The following is a 20590-nucleotide window of genomic DNA, read 5'->3' on the forward strand; positions in this document are numbered from 1 at the left end:
CAGCAAAATGGAGTGAGTGAGAGAAAGAATAGAGCAATAATGGAGATGACCAGGTGCTTATTGCCTGAAAATAACCTGCCAAAGAAATTCTGGGAAGAAGTACCAAACACAACTGTTTTCTTGCTGAATAGACTGCCGACAAGGGTAGTGAAAAATAAGACTCCTTTTATGGCTTGGTATGGTGTTAAACCTACTATAAAAAATCTAAAAATATTTGGATATATGTGTTTTTCTTATGTTCCAAAGGTCAAAAGAGATAATCTTGATGAGAATACTGAACCAAGGGTTTTCACTGGCTACAATTTGATTTTTAAAGCTTATAGGATCTTTCAACCTCAATCAGGCAAGATTGTGCTAAGTAGAGACATGATTCCTTAAAGATGAGCAATGGGACTGGAATGAGGAGTCTCGAGTTAAACATGATGATTCAAAGCTTGATTATGATGAATCGGTGGATGATCAACCTATTAGGGGAACAAGGTCACTCTCTGATATTTATCAAAGATGCAATGTTGTTGTTTTTGAACCTGCAGAATACGAGAAAGCAAAAATGGATCAAAAATGGATAGATGCAATGAAGGAGGAGTTGGCCATGATAAAAAAGTGATTGGAGTTAAATGGATTTTCTGAACTAAGTTCAATCGTAACGGCTCTATAAACAAGCACAAAACTAGATTGGTGGTGAAAGGCTACGCATAAGTTTGGGGAGTAGATTTTTCTGATACGTTTTCCCCAGTAGCTAGATTGGATACAATTCAAATGCTTTTGGCTATAGCAGCACAAAAAAGTTGGAAGATTTTTCAAATGGATGTGAAGTCTGCCTTCTTGAATGGTTTGCTGCAGGAAGAAATTTATGTTGAGTAGTCAGAAGGGTTTAGTGTACCAGGACATAAAAAAATGGTTTATCTATTAAAGAAAGCTTTATACAGGCTAAAGCAAGCTCCGAGAGCTTAGTATAGCTGAATGGATAACCATTTGCTAGACTTAGGTTTCGAAAAAAACTTAAGTGAATCAACTCTTTATGTCAAGAAAGTTGGCTCTAACATCATTATTATTTCTCTGTATATCAATGATTTACTCTTGACAGGAAATAATATAACTTTGATTGAAGAATTCAAGGAGGAGATGATGAAAGTCTTTGAGATGACTGATCTTGGCGAGATGACTTATTTTCTGAGAATGGAGATCAAGCAATCTTGAAATGAAGTCTTTATTTCTCAAAAGAAATATATGAAAGATATTCTTAAAAGATTTAGGATGGAAGAATGCAAGAGTGTGAGTACTCCGATAAATCAAAAAGAAAAGCTGAAAAAGGATGATGGAGCTGAGCTAGTTGATGAAGGAGCATATCGAAGCTTAATTGGATGCTTGATGTATATTACGTCAATAAGGCCTGACATTTTGTTTTCTGTGAGTGTTTTATCCAGATTTTTAAATTGTGCAAGTGAGTTGCACATGATAGCTGCCAAAAGAGTGGTTAGGTATCTTAAAGGAACTCTAGCCTATGGTATCAAATTTGGCAAAAGTCAGCACTTTAAACTCTATGGATATTATGATAGTGATTGGGGTGGCTCAATTTGTGATATGAAAAGTACTTCCGATTATTGCTTCACTTTTGGATCAGGGTGTTTCTCATGGTGCTCAAAGAAACAGGAAACAGTAGCACAGTCAACAGCTGAAGCAGAATTCATAGCAGCAGCAGCTACTGTTAATCAAGCAATATGGCTCAGGAAAATTTTGATTGATTTGTAGCTGGAGCAAGAAGATAGCACTGCGATTTTTGTGGATAATCAAGCTGCCATAGCAATATCCAAAGATCCTGTGTTTCATAGAAGGACCAAGTACTTCAACATCAAGTTTTATTTTTTGAGGGAAGTGCAGAAGAACGGTGAATTGGTTTTACTCTATTGCAAATCAGATAATCAAGTAGCAGACATTTTTACCAAGTCATTTCATGTTAGCAGGTTCGAGTTTCTTAGAGAAAAGCTGGGAATTTGCAGCTCCTGATCCAGGAGGAGATGTTACTGTGTTTCAGTAGCTGTTAGGAATGGGTCAAAAAACCTCAACAGATTTTTAGGATAGCAGTTTATTTTTAGTCATTATCCTAGTTTAGTTGTTCCTCTTTTCTAGGCATTATGCCGTTTTTTCGGCAGTCATTTTTCTATTTCAGTTATACTGCTACTCTATTTATTTTGATTACTTGAAGCTAAATAAAACAGCTCTTTCAATTACAATCATCTGACTGCTTCAGTTCATAACATAAATAAACCCATATTACCTGTTCAGAAGTTGCATATACTCCATAATGAATCTCCTTACGTGACAGCGCCTGCGAAGCTGTGAAAAAGGATTGGACCTATGGAATATGAAGGTAGGACCACAAGAAAACTAAGTTAGAACAAAGACAACGTTGACCCTTAAAAATTAGAAAGATTAAGGTACTGCATAATCTAAAAGAGAAAGATTAAGATACTGCAAGACAACAAATACATGGAAAAAATACAGATTCATTGGAAGAGGTACCTTCTCAACAACAGAAGTGAGCTTGAAAGTTAGATACAGCCCGGTCATTAAGGAAGAAAAGAGGCTTCCATACTCCTTGTTCAAAAAGAAACGATACCAAACTGGAGCTGGGAGCAAAGCACCATATACATAGCAGTAAAAGATATTCCAACAAACTTTAAAGTTGGCCCTGTAATGAAAATGACTTCTCAGAAAGCTTCTTTTGCATCTATTTATTCACAGACATAGCACAGAGCAAGAAAGAGATAATTTCAATTCAGTAAATCACAGGGTAGATAAATTTATCTAAACTATTGTTATCTGCTTACGATAGTTCCGCACTCTGCTATTCTTGTAATACATCAGCAGAAGACATTTGAAGACCATTGCCGCCTGGTGGACCAAAGTATCTATCAAGGAAAGCAAAGCAAAAGAAGTCAACTCCATGATATCATTTCACACATCAGAATGCAGACACTAAGGAAGAGCCTTCTAATAAGGATAACTTCAAAGGAACATAACACACCGCTGACCATGATCATGAAGATGGCATGCAATATCTATAACAGGAAAGGCATGAAGCAAGAAGTGCAGGTGAAGTCTTACAATCTGAAGCTTGATCTTCCCATCTTGCTTCAATGTCTGAATTTTCTACCTGAAAATATTTGGGACATTTGATACGATCAATGATAACATAGATGTAAGAATGCTCTGGCTGAAGTAGAGAACAAAAGATTTGAACCATATGTATAATTGAGTAGCTCATAAACGATTACAATTATATTAAAAAATAAATTATGATCGTGCTTATTTAGCTCCTGATATGTGTCATCTTGATAGTGAAAAAGGAGATCAAATAATCAGGAAAAAAAATTCAGAATTATCCCAAGTCCATTCAAGAGTTGCTCAATCGTGAAGCAAAAGAATAAAATGATTTAGACCACCCTGCATCCAGGTCAGAAGTGGTCTCTGAAGCAAACAACACGGTGAATGTACCAATCATGGAAAAGAAACTGGCAGAAATGATGATGCCGCAGAAAACAAATAATGGGCTTGACAGTAAGGTCTATCTATTATATCATTAAAAAGGCAGGAAGGTTTACCACATTAATTATCTGTGGTACCTCTCACGTATAGGGGCGGAGCTACCCTTCAAGTTGGGGGTTCATCCGAATCCACATAGTTAAAATTAATTTTTATGTATATATAGTAGATGTTGAACCCTTTCGGTTAGTTGGTATGTTATCTAATGAACCCTTTAATGAAAATCCTGGCTCCGCCACTGCTCACATACAAGATTCCATATCACCATATTCCACTATATTTTACTCTCTCCATTTTAATTTATTTGGCCTATTTTTCTTTTAAGTTCGTTTCAAAAAGAATGCCTCTTTTCTTTTGTTAGTAACTCTTTAATTTCAACTTTCCTATGATATGTTTAACACCACAAGATTGAATTGCATTTTGATATATTTGAAATATCTTTACAATGTATACTGTTGAGACTTCAAGGTTCCAAATAAACTTAACATGCATTACACAAAATCAAGAATTTCATATAACTAAACAGTTAGTCAAGCATTACTGAAAACTGTCATAAACAAAATAGCTTTCTCCAATAGAAAGTTTGTACATGGTTTTATAACCTCCTTCACGTTCCTCTATTAAAATCACGCTTTCCCTGCTCGAAGCTCGTAGTCACACAACTTCTCTAAAAGATGCTTCGGGTGTGTGCTTCTAGGTGCTAAAGTTGGTTATTATTCGCGGTATTTGGATCGGGCCTAAGTTATGTGAGTCATTCATAACATGTGATGCAAACAAACTATCCTAATGTAAATATATCATCCGAGAAAGATTTTTCTAAAAAGATAGTAGACTGGTCTATCCTCACGCTACGCGTGCCATACTTTGAATGTTCTCTTGCGAATACCTGATGTTCATTAGCCTTCTACACTATGGCACTATATTATTAATTTATTAATAATGCTGAAGAGTAAAATGTATACCATTCGGCTTCAAAAATTTTCACATACACAGAAAAGGAAAAAAGTTATCTTCTTATAATTCATCCTCAAATGTTTAGCCATCGAAAGAGGTCTCCGAACCACAATATCAGGAACCATTCACATAATTATTATAATTCCAAATCACTAAATTGGCTATAATAAGTTAAATGGCTAGACTGAATATAATCATGTGAATTATAACCGATTGAGTTAGGTCCAAATTACCCATCTTGGGGCTTAATGCAAGTGCGAGGCAATATTACGTACCCATCTGGCCCTCAATCCATACCCTGCTCCCTCCTCAAGCTCAACAACCACGTTACGAACCGGCCACCACAACCAAAAATAACATACTAGTATTATTTGTCTAAAAGTATGTAAACTTTTATGGTCATAATTATCTTTTATAACGACGTATATTAATGAAGCATTTTGCCAAGAGGATCTTATGACAAGAATGTAAACCCAACATACACCATCAACCAAACATAATTTTCTAATATGATGGTGGTATTTGGGCTACCTGGAGGTCACCTCAATTAGTCCACCAGTAGACTGCCCATAATCATGAGTAAAAGTCATAAAAGTAGACGCCTCTTTTTAACTAGTAAAAATTAACGGTGAGGATACTTTCTTTCCCACACTTTCCTCTTGTGTATCATTTTAATTCTTGTAAAGAGAAGTTGATTTGGTTAAAGTTTGATGATTAATCAAATTATTGTTTCCTAATTTGTATAGGAATAAGATTATATTCTCCTGGAAGGTTGGTGAACAACCCATAAAAATTTTAGGATGCTAAGCGTCCCGGGTTGGGAAAGAAATAATATAGTACTCTTTTGTCTGTCCCAAATTTTCTAATTTGATTTCTCATTTTACTTGTCTTTTTTCATTAATCAAGAAGATACAAAATTTTCTTTTCATGTTTTACCCTTTGCATTAGCATTAATTATTTTTTCTTCAAATTAAAATATAAATTGGGTACTATGATAAACTAGACATGTTATTAATTATTTTTTTAATCAATATGTCATTTCAATTTGAAACAGGTAATTTGGGAAGAAGGGAGTAAAAAACAATAATTGTATTATTTTTTAACCCAAATTGACTGACAACTTCTAATGCAATTAAGATAGATTATCTACGTCATATTTATTGGGCGCATTCTTTTCTCGAATCAAATCCCAATATTAGAAAAAGAGTCCTTTTCTGATTTGGTAACACAACTTTGGAAAAATATTATATTTTTAATGAAAAGGTCGATTATTATGAAACGGATGGATGGAGTAATTAACTTACTTAATAAATCAGGTCAATTAGGATACAATAGATAACCTTATTAAGCAAAATATTAGAAAAAGTGAATAAGTATTTATGAACGGAGTGAGTAATTAGTGAAGTATTTCAAGTGCAAGGTTAGGAGACTTTTTTGTCTTCACTAAATTCTTCACTAAATACTCCCTCCATCCATAAATACTTGTTCATTTTGATTTGACATATGCCTTAAAAAATAATAAATAGATGAGGAATTTTACTATATCACTTTTTGAATATAATAAATTTTTTGCTTTCAAAAATGCAATGAGTGATGTATTGTATTTAATACTCCTTCCGTCCCAAATTACCCGTCCTAAATTTTTTAATTTGATTTCTCATTTTACTTGTCTTTTTTCATTAATCAAGAAGAGATAAAAAAAAAAATTCATGTTTTACCCTTTACATTAATTACTTTTTCTTTAAACTAAAATGTAAACATCATTTAATAGGGGTGATATGATAAACTAGCCATGTTATTAATTATTTTTCTTAATCAATGTGTCATCTCAATTTGGGACGCATAATTTGGGACGGAGGGAGTACAAGGATAAAATAGATAAAAATAGGTGAATTATCCATTGATTTCATAAACTGGACAAACATTGTTCCCAAAATAGAAAGCGCACAAAAGATGGACGGACCGAGTACATCGGTGTCATTAAATTTTCAATCTCCACCCACTTTTTCAGTCAGTGATAAGGTAAGTGACTTCATTTACCTTGTAAGGTAACTGACGATGTTAACTTTTAATGGACACGATAAATACATGTGTTTACCTTGTCTGTTATGGAATTTATTCATTTTCATATGTCCCTTTAGAATTTTGAATGAAAAATCTTGCCCTTTAGGCTTCGGACTCCAAAAGTTTTAGTATGCTAAGCGTCTCAAATTGGGCAAGAAATAATAAATTGAACACTATTGAATACTATTGAACCTTATGTTCTGATACCAAGTTTGTAACGCTCCAAATCTGGTACCCGGAATGCTACACGGTGCTCATGACCCCGAAGGACCACAAGCTAACCCATGACTGATATTTGTACCTGAGAACTGCATAATATACTGTATAAATACGGAATAAAAGACTGAAAAGCCATAAGGTTCAAATAGCTGATAAAACATAGCATCTGAAAATACGGTATATCAATACCAAAACAAAACTGAAATAACTGTCTGAACATGCTATAGTCTGGAAGCCTTTAAACTGTCAAAAAAACTGTGGAGTTGATGGGACATGTCCCCAACTAACTCCGGACTACTAAAATAATAAAGTAATAAAATAAACATGCTATCCTCGAATGATGAGGACTCACTGCTAGTCTAGCTGCTGAACGTCTGATCTACTAAGGATGCTCTGGAGCTCGTGCTTCTGAGCCTATGGTATAAAACACCATAGCGCAAATGCGTCAGTACGATTAAATGTACTGGTATGCAAGTGAGGTAGGCTGAATGCAAGGGGTTTATATGCATGAACAATACTACCTGACTCAATAACATGAACGTGAAAATACATGCATGAATACGTAAACTATAACTGAGATCATGACATTACTGAATCTGAATACTGATAACATAAATTTTTGTATAACTGATATACTATTATCTGAATAACTGTGTCTAACAGTCCTATTTCTGATGGAACTAGCTGAGTCTCGTACTGAACTGGGTGACTGTATCGGACAGTCCTGAATTCTGTAGAACTATCTGAGTTCTATTACTGAGACTGCGACTGAGACTGTAACTTTAGAAAGTAGTCATCTAATCAACATGCGCCAAATAAGATAATATAATTGAGTTGGGGTCCAGTCTGTAACCCCAGTTGGAAGGGTGTCAATACCGCGCCACTGGTAAGGACAAGCTGTGAGTAATCCCTCATCTAACAAGTACTCTAAGGAGAACGGTGGGAGCCTCGTATAACAGGTTAAGCCACCTCATCTACCCTTAACTAGCAGGTTTGATGTCTCAACCTACGCTGGCTACGTAGTTCTGGAGCGCAAGGATTGCTTCTAAGAATCACACCCTCTAATAACTAGTGAGTTCCCATCCTTGGGCTCACTCGGTGCTGAATCCTACTCCCATTTGAATAGACACTGAACATGATTAACTGAACTTAACTGGACTGCGTTTATTGAGTTCTGTTGACTAACGAAATACTACTGAGATTACTGAAATTACTGTGTTTACTGAGTTTTCCTGAGTCATATGACTGACTGAGTTCTATGAATCATGGCTTGACTGAGAGTATCTGGAAAACATAACACTGGCTCTAGGAACGCAGCTAAATTATTGGGTACAAGTCCCCCCAAGACTCGATAGCATGAAACTGACAAGACATGACACTTCTTGACACATGACCATAGTCAACAATTCATAGGACAATCATTGGGGATTTTCATGAAGTATTCGCATGCTATAAGCTTACACATGAATAGGAATGCATGTAAGCATATCATAATTTCATAAGCCTAATCTCATGAGCATTACGTCAATCCATTACAACACATAACAATAACGTGGGAGTCATATCAAACATAAGGGAGAAACTGGATTCATATATTTTGGTCACAAACGAGTCATAAGGCAAAATTCTTATTCTCTCAGGCATTTTATCAAACACCTTGCATGCATATCTTTAGGCTTAGGCATGAATATTGAAATAATACTTCATGGAAATATTTTACACTTTCAATACAATAATTTCAACCACATACTAACATATTTTTATGATAGTCATTAAAGACTTCAACTTGGAAATCAAACAACAACATAAACATGGATATAATTCAATTCATACCATGGAATCCAAAGTTTATATTTCAAATAGGGTTTCTTAAGCTTCATGAGTGAAAGGAATCCATGAATCAACACTTGACATACCTGGGTGGATGATTTCTTGGAAATTGGTGGAGGAAAGCTTGAATTCTCGCCTTGGGATTAGACACCTAGAGTTTCTTGTTCTTGGGGATTGATCTTTGAGAGAAACCCTAATTTGGTGTTGTGGATGAATAAAGAAGTTATGAACTCTGGTTTGGTATAATTAGGGGTCAAAACGGGTGGAAAAAAACTCAAATACCCTTTTAAAAATGACTTAAAATCACTGATCAGAAGTGGAGACGGTTTGGTTGATGGTCCGTCGCTAGATCGACGGTCCATCGGTCCTGACCATTGTACTTGGCCAGAACCTGAACTTTCTGCCTCGTCTGCGACGGTTTGGGCGACGGTCCGTTGCTAGCTCGACGGTCCATCGATCCTGACGGTCGTACTTGGCCAGAAGACGAGTTCACTATCTTAGTTGCGATGGCTTGGGCGACAGTCCGTCGCTAGCTCGACGGTCCGTCGGCCTGACCGTCGCTTCTGGTCAGTTCCGATATTTCTCTATAAAACGTCCATAATTTTTTACTTTGATACCATATTTGGACAAAATTGGTATCGTTGGAAAGCTAATTTAATTTCCCACGTGATAAAAAGTAAAAATTGGAGAAATTCTGTCTAATTTAAACATTAATTATTTAGGAAGTCATCACTAACTCTTCTGGAGACTAGATTTAACTTAAAAAAAGTTTAGGGTATTACAATATCTCCCCCTTGGAAACATTCGTCCTCGAATGGGACTGACTAGACTGGGAAAACTGATAGACTAATCTTACTTAAGGGATGTGAACATTTGAACATGTCTATATGAATGGAACTTCTGATATACTGAAATCTCATACTGAATATGCATGTCTGATGCATGGATATGTGACAGATAGTCTTCATGGATGCATGACTGAAATTACTGAGAAACTTAGTTTCTCATGATGAGAATGCATATTTGATGCATGAATACATGACTGACATGATACATGAACATATGACTGGATATGCAAGGGTATTTGATACTAAGTTTATAACTGAAATCTGTACATAAAACTGAATAAGTTTAAGGAAAGCTATTACCTTGGGCTGAGTCTGAGTTTGCGAAGAAGAGGTGAGAATACTTGGTCCGCATGTCTGCTTCTTCTTCCTAAGTAGCTCACTCAACGAACTGATTCTGCCAAAGAACTTTGACTAGAGGAACTTCTTTGTTCCTCAGTCTACGAGTCTGGTAGTCAAGAATTTTGATTGGGATCTCTTCTAAAGAAAGGTTGTTCTGAATGTCTAAGCCCTCTACCGGGACTAAAACTGCTGGGTTACCTATGCACTTCTTTAGCAAGGAGACATGGAACACTGGATGAACTGAGGCTAGATTTGAAAGCAATTTAAGCTCATAAGCTACATTGCCGAAACGACTGAGAATTTTGAAGGGACTGATATATCGGGGACTGAGCTTTCCTTTCTTGCCGAGTCGCTTCACTCCCTTCATGGGAGATATTTTTAAGTACACATAATCACCAATCTCAAACTTGAGATCCTTTTTGGGCACATCTACATAAGACTTCTATCAGCTCTGAGCAGCCCAAAGTCTTTCTCTGATCAACTAGACTTTTTCTAAGGCATTGAATACTAAGTCAGGCCCTACTACTGCGACCTCACCCACTTCGAACCAACCGATTGGAGATCTGTACCTCCTACTATAGAGAGCTTTAAATGGAGCTATCTGAATACTTGAATGATAGCTATTGTTGTATGCAAACTCAATCAAAGAAAAGTGGTCATCCCAACTCCCCTTGAAATCAATTGCACACGCCCTTAGCATATCCTCCAAGGTCTGAATGGTCCTTTCTGCTTGACCATCTGTCCGAGGATGAAAGGTTATACTGAGGTAAACTTAGGTATCAAGACCCTTTTGGAATATTTTCCAGAAGTAAGAGGTGAATTAGGTACCTCTGTCTGAAATAATAGACAACGAAACACCATGAAATCTGACCAACTCCCTTATATAGAGTTTGATGTAATCCTCGGCTGAATAGGAGGTATCGACTGGAAGGAAATGAGCTGATTTGGTCATTCTATCTATAATGACCCAAACTGATACAAATCATCCCACTAAGATGCCAAAATAGTCCACAAAATATGAGAAGAACAAGCAACACAAAGGGATACAAGATGACAAACACAAAAACACACGGATTTACAAAATAATGAAAGGATAAATAGTGAGACCAAGATTATTACAAGATTAAGAACCAAGTGTATTTCAACCTTAACCCTAATGAATGTAATAATCAAAATCACACTCTTACGGTGACCGCCAAGGAAATCAACTCACCTCAAGATCCACCATTTCCAAGCAAAGGTAAATATTGGTTTTTTTAAGCCCTATACTTAGCATGGCTTTTCCAAGCCCTAACTAAGACTACACTAAGGTAGTCTACTCTCAAGACAGAGGATTTTCAAGTGTTTCATACATTCATCATTAAAAAACTAAAAGAAAATACCTAATAAGAGACTATATATAGCCTAGCTTATTACATAGTATAATGGACCAAATTATCCTTAATGAAAGGGGAGGTCATGGGTTGTTTCTTTAACATGCGCAATCCCCAAAATACCCTTAATGAAGGGTGTTTCTTCAATGCTCCAAAACCATGGGGTCACGCTTCAAACTTGTAGTCTCAAATTGGCATCAATTGTAAGCCCCCACGCAATCTTCCACACACAGGTTTGTTTAATGACATGCTCAAAACGGGTCCTCCATGCGTGTTCTCGCATCCTCGAGGTGACCAAGTATTGAGCCTCTATGTGTTGGCCTCTAAAGATGTCATCAAAAGATAAGATGACCATTTATCCCGTATCATCCTCCCCTTCTTGAAAATAATTCAACCTCAAATCCAAACCTTGCAAAACCGAGGAGAGGACAAATAAATATAAACTTCTTATGGCATGAGGGTTAGGGTTAGCACAACAAATCATCTCAACATGCCAAGGTTGCACATATTTGCAATATAACCAAGGATCCTTTGAATGAAATATTAAAAACTCAATGAAAGATGTACGAAGGATTTGGTTATGGGATTCACCAAGAGTGACACTTTGCTTGTCATGTAGACCAAGCAATAATTTGGGTGCACCAATATCACCATTTCCATATTTGGCACCGCGGTCAAACAGGAAGAGTGGCCATAAACATGGGTTTAGACAACACTCCCCTTTCCCGTGGTATCCACCCAAAATAAATGACATACTCTCTACAATAGCATACATATTATCCAGAGAAAATAGAAAGTAGAGAAAGGTATCACTCAAGTCGATTTCTACTAAGGTGTCCTCATGTGTGTACTCACTACTAGTTTCACAATCATCACCATGAGTACTCTCAATAATAAAGTCACAAAAAGTAGAAGGAGAAGTAGTTTCCAAAACCACACATCCCTTACCCTTAAGAGTACTCTCATCTTCCAAGAAGAGATTTGCATTTTTAGGAGAAATATTGTCACACCATAGTGGGTTAGCATATCGGCTATAGCTTCTAAGGCAAGTTATACCATCATTTCCACCACTAGGTTCATTAGGAGTGGTTATATCATCTTCAAATAAGACATTATACCTTAAGAGAGCATGATCTATTTCACGGGAAGATTCGGAACAAACACGTTCATCACTCTCTAAAAGATTAATATCAAGTTTCAAAGAGATTTCAAGTGCAAGATTATCCCAAGAATAGCTCTCGGATTCACTCCTATTCCTTTGATCAATATTTTCAACATCATCACACACTTGAGATTCATTAATAACATTACACACATCCTCAAGTGGTGGGCAATTTTCACACAAAAGTTGATCAACATAAATTTCACAAGACGATGCACTTTCATTCAACACAATAGTTTCAACACTAGGTGGACATAAATCGATCTTACAAGAAGAGTCGATTCGGTCATCAATAGGATCAACTAGTGTATCCACACTCACAACAAGTACATCATCATCAAGTGGAAAAGAAATAATAGACTCACATATAGGCAAGCTATAACTCACACTCAATGGGCTACTAGCCACACAATTATCATTCACATGCATAAAAGTGTAAAGGTTAGCTATTTTACCTTGACGTTCATGAGTATGTTTGTCATTACCTCGGTTTGAAAGTCTATCACAAGATTGGGCAGCAACTTCCTTCAGAAAGCTCTATCGCAAGTTGTTTTGGACAATTGGATTTTGAGGGAAGAGTTTGGGTAACAATTGGCATATAATTTCAATGTGTTGTTCCATATCTTCAAGATCGTCATGGATGCGATCACACGTGGCCTTGAAATTATGTGCAGCCATGGTACCTAACAAAAAAAAAGCTCCTTACCAACACTCGATACACTCACCTTTGTGATTCTCACAATTGGAGCGGTGAATATTGAAAGTTGCTTATACTCCGGTAGTCAATAAGATGTCAATCCTACTTGGCAGCCAAAATGACTTCTTGTTTTGATTGAATCAAGACACAAAATAAAATTTACTTATGAACTTGAAATAAAGAAGTTACTATGAGTTACGAACGAGAAAAGCACACAAATTACGAAGACACGAAAGAAACGTATTCAAAAACTAATTTACAACTTAGTAGGTATTTACTAGTTGCCAATTAGTATAAGAATAAAAAAAAAATGAAACTAAGAATCAACAATAAGAAACTAAGAATCCAAGATTTTGAGGACTAAGTTTCGGTATTGTACAAAAATTGGTGATGTAGCGGTCTAGGATTGGTTGCGGTTTTTGAAAGGTTCTTATTTTTCCAACTTTGAAATTTTGGTTCAATTTTCAATTCTTGAAGAAGTGTATTTTGGACTTGGGGAAGAAAAATATCAAGATTGGAGCCCTTTTTCACATTCAAAAAGGTTTGATTTGTCTTACACCTTTTGGGCAAGACACCTTTTTGAAGAGTTGGTGGCCTTTTCCTCTTTTGGACACCTAGAAAAGTGTTTTTTTCCTCTTTTAGTACCAAGTCTTTTGTAGATCTTTTTGTCCCCCTTCCCTTTTGGTAGGTCTTTGGGATTTTTTTGAAAGACTAACAAAGGCCTCATTTCTTTCCACTTGGCTTTTGGATCAAACAACAGTAATGGAGAGTTTTTTTGCAACTAGACATGAAGATAGTCTAGAACAACAAGAACTTTCAATAGAAGTTTGAAAACCTAGCCGCACATTGAACCTCCAACAATCAGCAACACCTTTTTCAAGCTTATAAACCACAACAAAATACCAACAACACGACCTTAAACCACCTTCAAGTTTTGGTCCACACAACAACACTAACAATGTTCAAGTTCTTAAAACCGTAACAACAATACCAACAACAATGTTCAAGCTCAACTTGGATCTAGACTCAAGGGTGTTAGTGAAGACAAAACTAACACTTAGAAATAACTAAGACAATTAAAACACACCTAAATTTAGACACAAATCTCAGCCAAAACAACAACAACAACAAGAACACAATTTCGGCCAAGAACACAAAAAAATGGACAGATTTGCCTCTTTTTGATTTTCAGTTTTCTAACACTTTTTTTATTTTCAAGTTGACGAGCCCAAGATTGATCTTGTGGGAACAAGATCAAGACATACTCTAATACCAAATGATACAAATCAGCCCACCAAGATGCCAAAAACAGTCCACAAAACGTGAGAAGAACAAGCAACACAAAGGGATACAAGATGACAAACACAACAACACACGGATTTGCAAAATAATGAAAGGATAGATAGTGAGACCAAGATTATTACAAGATTAAGAACCAAGTGTATTTCAACACTAACCCTAATGAATGTAATAATCAAAACTACACTCTTACGGTGACCGTCAAGGAAATCAACTCACCTCAAGATCCACCATTTCCAAGCAAAGATCAATATTGACTTTTCCAAGTCCTATTTTAAGGATGGCTTTTTCAAGCCCTAACTAAGACTACACTAAGGTGGTCTGCTCTCAAGAGAGAGAATTTTCAAGTATTTCATACATTCATCATTCAAAAACTAAAGAGAAAAGACCTAATAAGAGACCATATATAGCCTAGATTATTACATAGTATAATGAACCAAAATACCCTTAATGAAAGGGGAGGTCATGGGTTGTTTATTTAACATGTGCAATCCCCAAAATACCTTTAATGAAGGGTGCTTCTTCAATGCTCTAAAACCATGGGGTCACGCTTCAAAACTTGTAGTCTCGAATTGGCATCAAATGTAAGCCCCCAAGCAATCTTCCACACACGGGTTTGTTTAATGACATGCTCAAAATAGTTCCTCCATGCATTTTCTCGTATCCTCGAGGTGACCAAGTCTTTAGCCTCTATGTGTTGGCCTCTAAAGATGTTATCAAAAGATAAGATGACCATTTATCCCGTATCATAAACTGAATTATGCTGATGATGAGTACGAGGAAAACCCATCACAAAGTCCATGTTCACTTTTTCCTACTTCCAAGTAAGAATACTGAATTCCTGCATGGACCCACTAGGCTTCTGATGCTTTATCTTAACCTACTGACATGTAGAACACTTAGTCACAAACTTTGCAACATCTCTCTTTATCCCACTCCACCAATAGATCTCCCACAAATTGCGGTACATCTTAGTGGCCCTTGGATGAATCGATTAGCGCACACCATGTGCTTCTACAAGAATTCATTGCCTCAAGTCATCTACACCTGGAACACACAGACGACCCTAACAACGGAGAACACCATCTCCCCCTTAGGAGAAAACCTCTACCTTCTGATCTCTGACTGACTCGTTCAACTTAACAAGACTGGGATCTCTATCTTATTTTTCTTTTACCCGGATACTAGAGGTGATTCTAAACTGTTCTGAACCCATATACTACCTTCTGCTGAATCGACTAACTGGACACCTAGTCGGATAAGTTGGTGGACTTTTTAAGCTAACTTCTTCTCACTGTCCTCAACATGAGCAACACTACCCATAGACAGTCTACTGAGAGCGTCGACCACTATATTAGCCTTGCCCGAATGATAAAAGACACTCGTGTCATAATCTTTCAAGAGCTCTAACTACCTTCTCTGACAGAGGTTAAGATCTTTCTAAAAGAATATGTAGTGAAGGCTCTTGTGATCTGTGAACACATCTACATGAACACCGTACAAGTAATGCCTCCAAATCTTCAAGGCAAAAACTATGGCTGCTAACTCAAGATCATGAGTCGGATAATTCTTCTCATGGGGTTTAAGTTTTCTGGAGGCGTAGGCTATGATCTTACCATGCTGCATAAGGACACAACCCAAACCTACTCTGGAAGCATCACAGTACACTATGAATCCATCTGAACCATCTGAAAGAGCTAAAACTGGGGCTAAGGTAAGTCGAGTCTTTAACTCCTGAAAACTCTTCTCGCATGAATCTGACCACTGAAACTGAACCTTCTTCTAAATCAAACTAGACATAGGGGATGTAATAGAAGAAAATCCCTCAACAAACCATCTGTAGTAGCCAGCCAAAACCAATAAACTCCTGATATCTGATGGAGATACAGGGCGAGGCTAGTTTCTGACTGTTTTGGTCTTTTGAGAATCAACTCTAATGCCATCACCGGAAACGATATGACCAAGGAATGATACTGACCTTAGCCAAAATTCATACTTATTGAATTTGGTGAACAACTGATGATTTCTGAGAGTCTGCAATATTATTTTGAGATAGTCTGCATAATCGTGCTCACTGGAGGAGTAAACAAGAATGTCATCTATGAAGACTATGACGAACATGTCCAAGTACTACTTGAACATACGGTTTATCAAGGCAATAATTCAAGATTTCCTCTACCAATTTTCAAGAAATCATCCACCCAGGTATGTCAAGTGTTGATTCATGGGTTCCTTTTACCCATGAAGCTTAAGAAACCCTATTTGAAATATAAACTTTGGATTCCATGGTATGAATTGAATTATATCCATGTTTATGTTGTTCTTTGATTTTCAAGTTGAAGTCTTTAATGACTATCATGAAAATATGTTAGTATGTGGTTGAAATTCTTGTATTGTAAGTGTAAAATATTGCCATGAAGTATTATTTCAATATTCATGCCTAAGCCTAAAGATATGCATGCTAGGTGTTTGATAAAATGCCTAAGAGAATAGGAATTTTGCCTTATGACTCGTTTGTGACGAAAATTAATGAATCCATGTTTCTCTCTTATGTTTGATATGACTCCCACGTTATTGTTATGCTTAGTAATGGATTGACATAATGCTCACGAGATTAGGCTTATGAAATTATGATATGTTTACATGTATTCCTATTCATGTGTAAGCTTATAGCATGAGAATACTTCATGAAAATCCCCAATAACTTTACTATGAATTGTTGACTATAGTCATGTGTCAAGAAGTATCATGTCTTTTCAGTTTCATGCTATCGAGTCCTGGGGGTACTTTACCCGATAATTTAGTTGTGTGCCTAGAGCCAGTATCATGTTTTCCAGATACTCTCAGTCAAGCCATGATTCATAGAACTCAGTCAGTCATATGACTCAGGAAAACTCAGTAAATACAGTAGTCTTAGAAATTCAGTAATCTCAGTAGTATTTCATTAGTCAATGGAACTCAATGAACGCAGTCCAGTTCAGTTCAGTTAATCATGTTCAGTGTCTATTTAGATGGGATTAGGATTCATCACCGAGTGAGCCCAAGGGTAGATGAGGTGGATTAACCTGTTAGATGAGGGTTCCACCATTCTCCTTAGAGTACCTGTTAGATAAGGGATTACTCACAGCTTGTCCTTACCAGTGGCGCGATATTGACACCCTTCTAATTGGGGTTACAGATTGGACCCTAACTCAATTATATTATCTTATTTGGGGCATGTCGGTTAGATGACTATTTCCCACAGTTACAGTCTTAGTCTTAGTCTCAATAATAGAACTCAAAATAGTTCTACAGAATTCAAGACTGTCTGATACAGTCACCCAGTTCAATATGGAACTCAGCTAGTTCCATCAGAAATAGGACTGTCAAACGTAGTCATTCAGATAATAGTATATCAGTTATATGAAAATGTATGTTATCAGTATTCAGATTTAGTGATGTCATGATCTCAGTTACAGTTCACGTATTTATACATGTTTTCTCACGTTCATGTTATTCAGTTAGTTAGTATTGTTCATGCATATAAATCCATTACATTCAGCCTACCTCACGTGTATACCAGTACATTCAATCGTACTAACGCATTTGTGCTATGGTATTTTATACCATAGGTTCAGAACCACGAGCTCCAGAGCATCATTAGTAGATCAGACGTTCAGCAGCCAGACTAGCAGTGAGTCCTCATCATTCAAGGATAGCATGTTTATTTTATTACTTTATTATTTTAGTAGCCCGAAGTTAGTTGGGGACATGTCCCATCAACTCCACAGTTTTTTTGATAGTTTAGAGGCTGTCAGACTATAGCATTTTCAGACAGTTATTTTAATTTTGTTTTGGTATTGATATATCGTATTTTCAGATGTTATGTTTTATCAGATATTTGAACCTTATGGTCTTTCAACCTTTTATTTTGCATTTATATAATATATTATGCAGTGCTCAGGTACAAATATCAGTCATCGGTTAGATTGTGATCCTTTGGGGTCATGAGCACCGTGTGGCATTCTGGATACCAGATTTAGGGCATTACAGTAAAAAATAGTAATTGCAACTTCCTGTTGTGCTTTCTCTGTCTATTTTTTATTGGCACAGAAATAACAAACGGTAAGTGATAAGGATAATTTACCATATTATTCTTTGAATATAATAAATTTAATGCATGCATTAGATAATGAATCTTATTTAATGCCAAGGGTAAAATGGATGGAAATGAAAAAGTATTGTTGGACATTTCAAAATAGAAAAGTGGACAAATAATATTGAAAGTGTTATAAATGCATTTACATTATAGTGAATGTCTATCAAGATCTACTTTGATATCTATTAGCATTTGAAGCATCTGTCTTTTACTCAAACTAGGAGTAAATTTTCCCTTTAAATAGAGGAATTGTGTTCATTGTATTCTCAATCTTATGATATCTCATCCATCAAGAGAAATAAAGAAGTCTCTCTCTTCTCTCTCTATTTATTATTCTTGTTCTTTCTTTATATTTCATAATACGTTATCAGCACGAGACTCTGTCAAATAAGATGAGATTATAAATCTAAAGGTAATTTCAAGGTTAGTAATTTCTTATGTTATTTGTCTTTTGCTACTAATAATATAATTATTATTGGATTTTAGAAAAAATAATTGGTTTGGAACCATTTATATTTTAAATTTATTCCTCAAGAACAATATTATCAAAAGGGATGATAATAAGTTGGGTTCAAGTCCCATTGATTTATGCCTAAGATGTCTTTATATGGGTAAGACATTGAGTTTGAATCTCAGTGCACCATATTGATGATATTATGATGGCTAAGACAAAATAATATTTTTTTGATGAAAAGTCATGAAACTTGTCCATTGAATATGCTCCATTCCAAGAAGTGAATGTGGTAGCAATATATGATAAGTTTGAAAGATGGCAATTTGCTCCATTCTTGAAGTGAATGTGGTAGCAATATAGAAAAATTCTCTCTATCATATTTATGCCTTGATTTGTTCCTGAAGTAGCAATATCATGAAAGAGGTTATAAGCTATCATAATTTGATAGGCTTAAGGCACAATTATATTCCATTCCTGGGGAATGAGAACCGTATTAATACAAACGTGCACTTGATTGGGATGATATCACAACTCACATCTGAATGAGGCAGAATAACTGAGAAAAGTTATTTTCAAACTTCTAAAGTAGTAAATCTGAAATTTATTCATGTAATAGAAATCTAAAATTTACTAAAGAAAAAAGTACATGTCATGGTAAACTTGGAGTTTACTAGAATAAAAGTTCATAAATTGATATGAACGATTGTGACATCTTGAAGATGTGCATATTGAGTATTAGACATGTATTGAAGAACTAGAAGATTCTTTGAGAATTGTTTATGTCGCTTGTTCTCATGATAAGTTGGTTGGACCAATTAATAGTGGGATTGAATTCTTTAAATCTGAAAAGTATAAAAAGTGAATATGGGCCCGTTCACCTGTCATGTGATCTATTAAGATACATCGATATAAGATGATCACATGTACATTTATTATCAACCTACCGTTTGACATTCATAAATATTGTTTGCTCAGTAAAATTGAGTTAAGAGTATAACTTTCTGATTATGTAATCAAGACAATTCATCTTTATGATGATGGTTTAGCATTGAATGCCTTTGATAAATAGCTAAACCATTACTAATGAGAACAAAGTTTCATGTGTTGGTTTGAAATATGATATGTTGCATACAATAGCACTTGTATGCATTAGACCAATAAATTATGATTATTTCTTCCCTCTTAATTGGTTCAAGGTCAGGAACCAACTATTCCATCTAATAATTTTGATGTGCGGTATACGATTAATGAATATGCCAAGATGCACAAAAATGAAATCCTCAAAGAAAATGGAGGATGTATTTTAGTTTTCCTAACATAAGGGGGAGATTATATGCATCTATAAAATATGTTAGGAATTATCATCAGATCTTCATTCAAAAGATAATTCAAGTCAAATGCCGAAAGCATCTCATATTAAAGCTGCAAATGCTCTTATTTTGTGTTTCTAAAGGATAAAGTCTATGCATGCGTGAAATGTGGTAGACTAATCGGTTCCAAATGAAATAATCCTTGAAAAGAATAAGGAGAAAATAATCATAATAAGAAGACAATGTGTATTTGAAGAGTTTATGACACAACACTTCATAAAACCTTATGAACGGTTCAGGTACCTGAAAATAATGAAGTGATGAGATCTCAAAATGTTATGTCGCATTATGAACCGA

At 35.8% G+C, this 20590-nt stretch overlaps 1 protein-coding gene and 1 long non-coding RNA gene across 2 annotated transcripts; one reads left to right on the forward strand and one right to left on the reverse strand.

Annotated features, from left to right (window-relative positions):
* The first annotated feature begins 1257 nt into the window (after nt 1-1257).
* On the forward strand, nt 1258-1752 carry LOC124891216 (secreted RxLR effector protein 161-like). The gene has a single exon (XM_047403028.1). It carries the CDS (start codon nt 1258-1260, stop codon nt 1750-1752), a length of 495 nt encoding a protein of 164 aa, XP_047258984.1.
* Nucleotides 1753-1938: 186 nt separating this feature from the next.
* Nucleotides 1939-3285, reverse strand: LOC124891218. The gene is made up of 4 exons (XR_007049585.1): nt 3109-3285; nt 2832-2912; nt 2524-2692; nt 1939-2356 (listed from the first exon to the last, which is right to left on the reverse strand). It is a non-coding gene; the product is annotated as an uncharacterized LOC124891218 (long non-coding RNA).
* Nucleotides 3286-20590: the final 17305 nt, after the last annotated feature.

This window comes from Capsicum annuum, unplaced genomic scaffold (genome assembly GCF_002878395.1).
Source record: "Capsicum annuum cultivar UCD-10X-F1 unplaced genomic scaffold, UCD10Xv1.1 ctg3236, whole genome shotgun sequence".
Classification (NCBI taxonomy): Eukaryota; Viridiplantae; Streptophyta; class Magnoliopsida; order Solanales; family Solanaceae; genus Capsicum; species Capsicum annuum.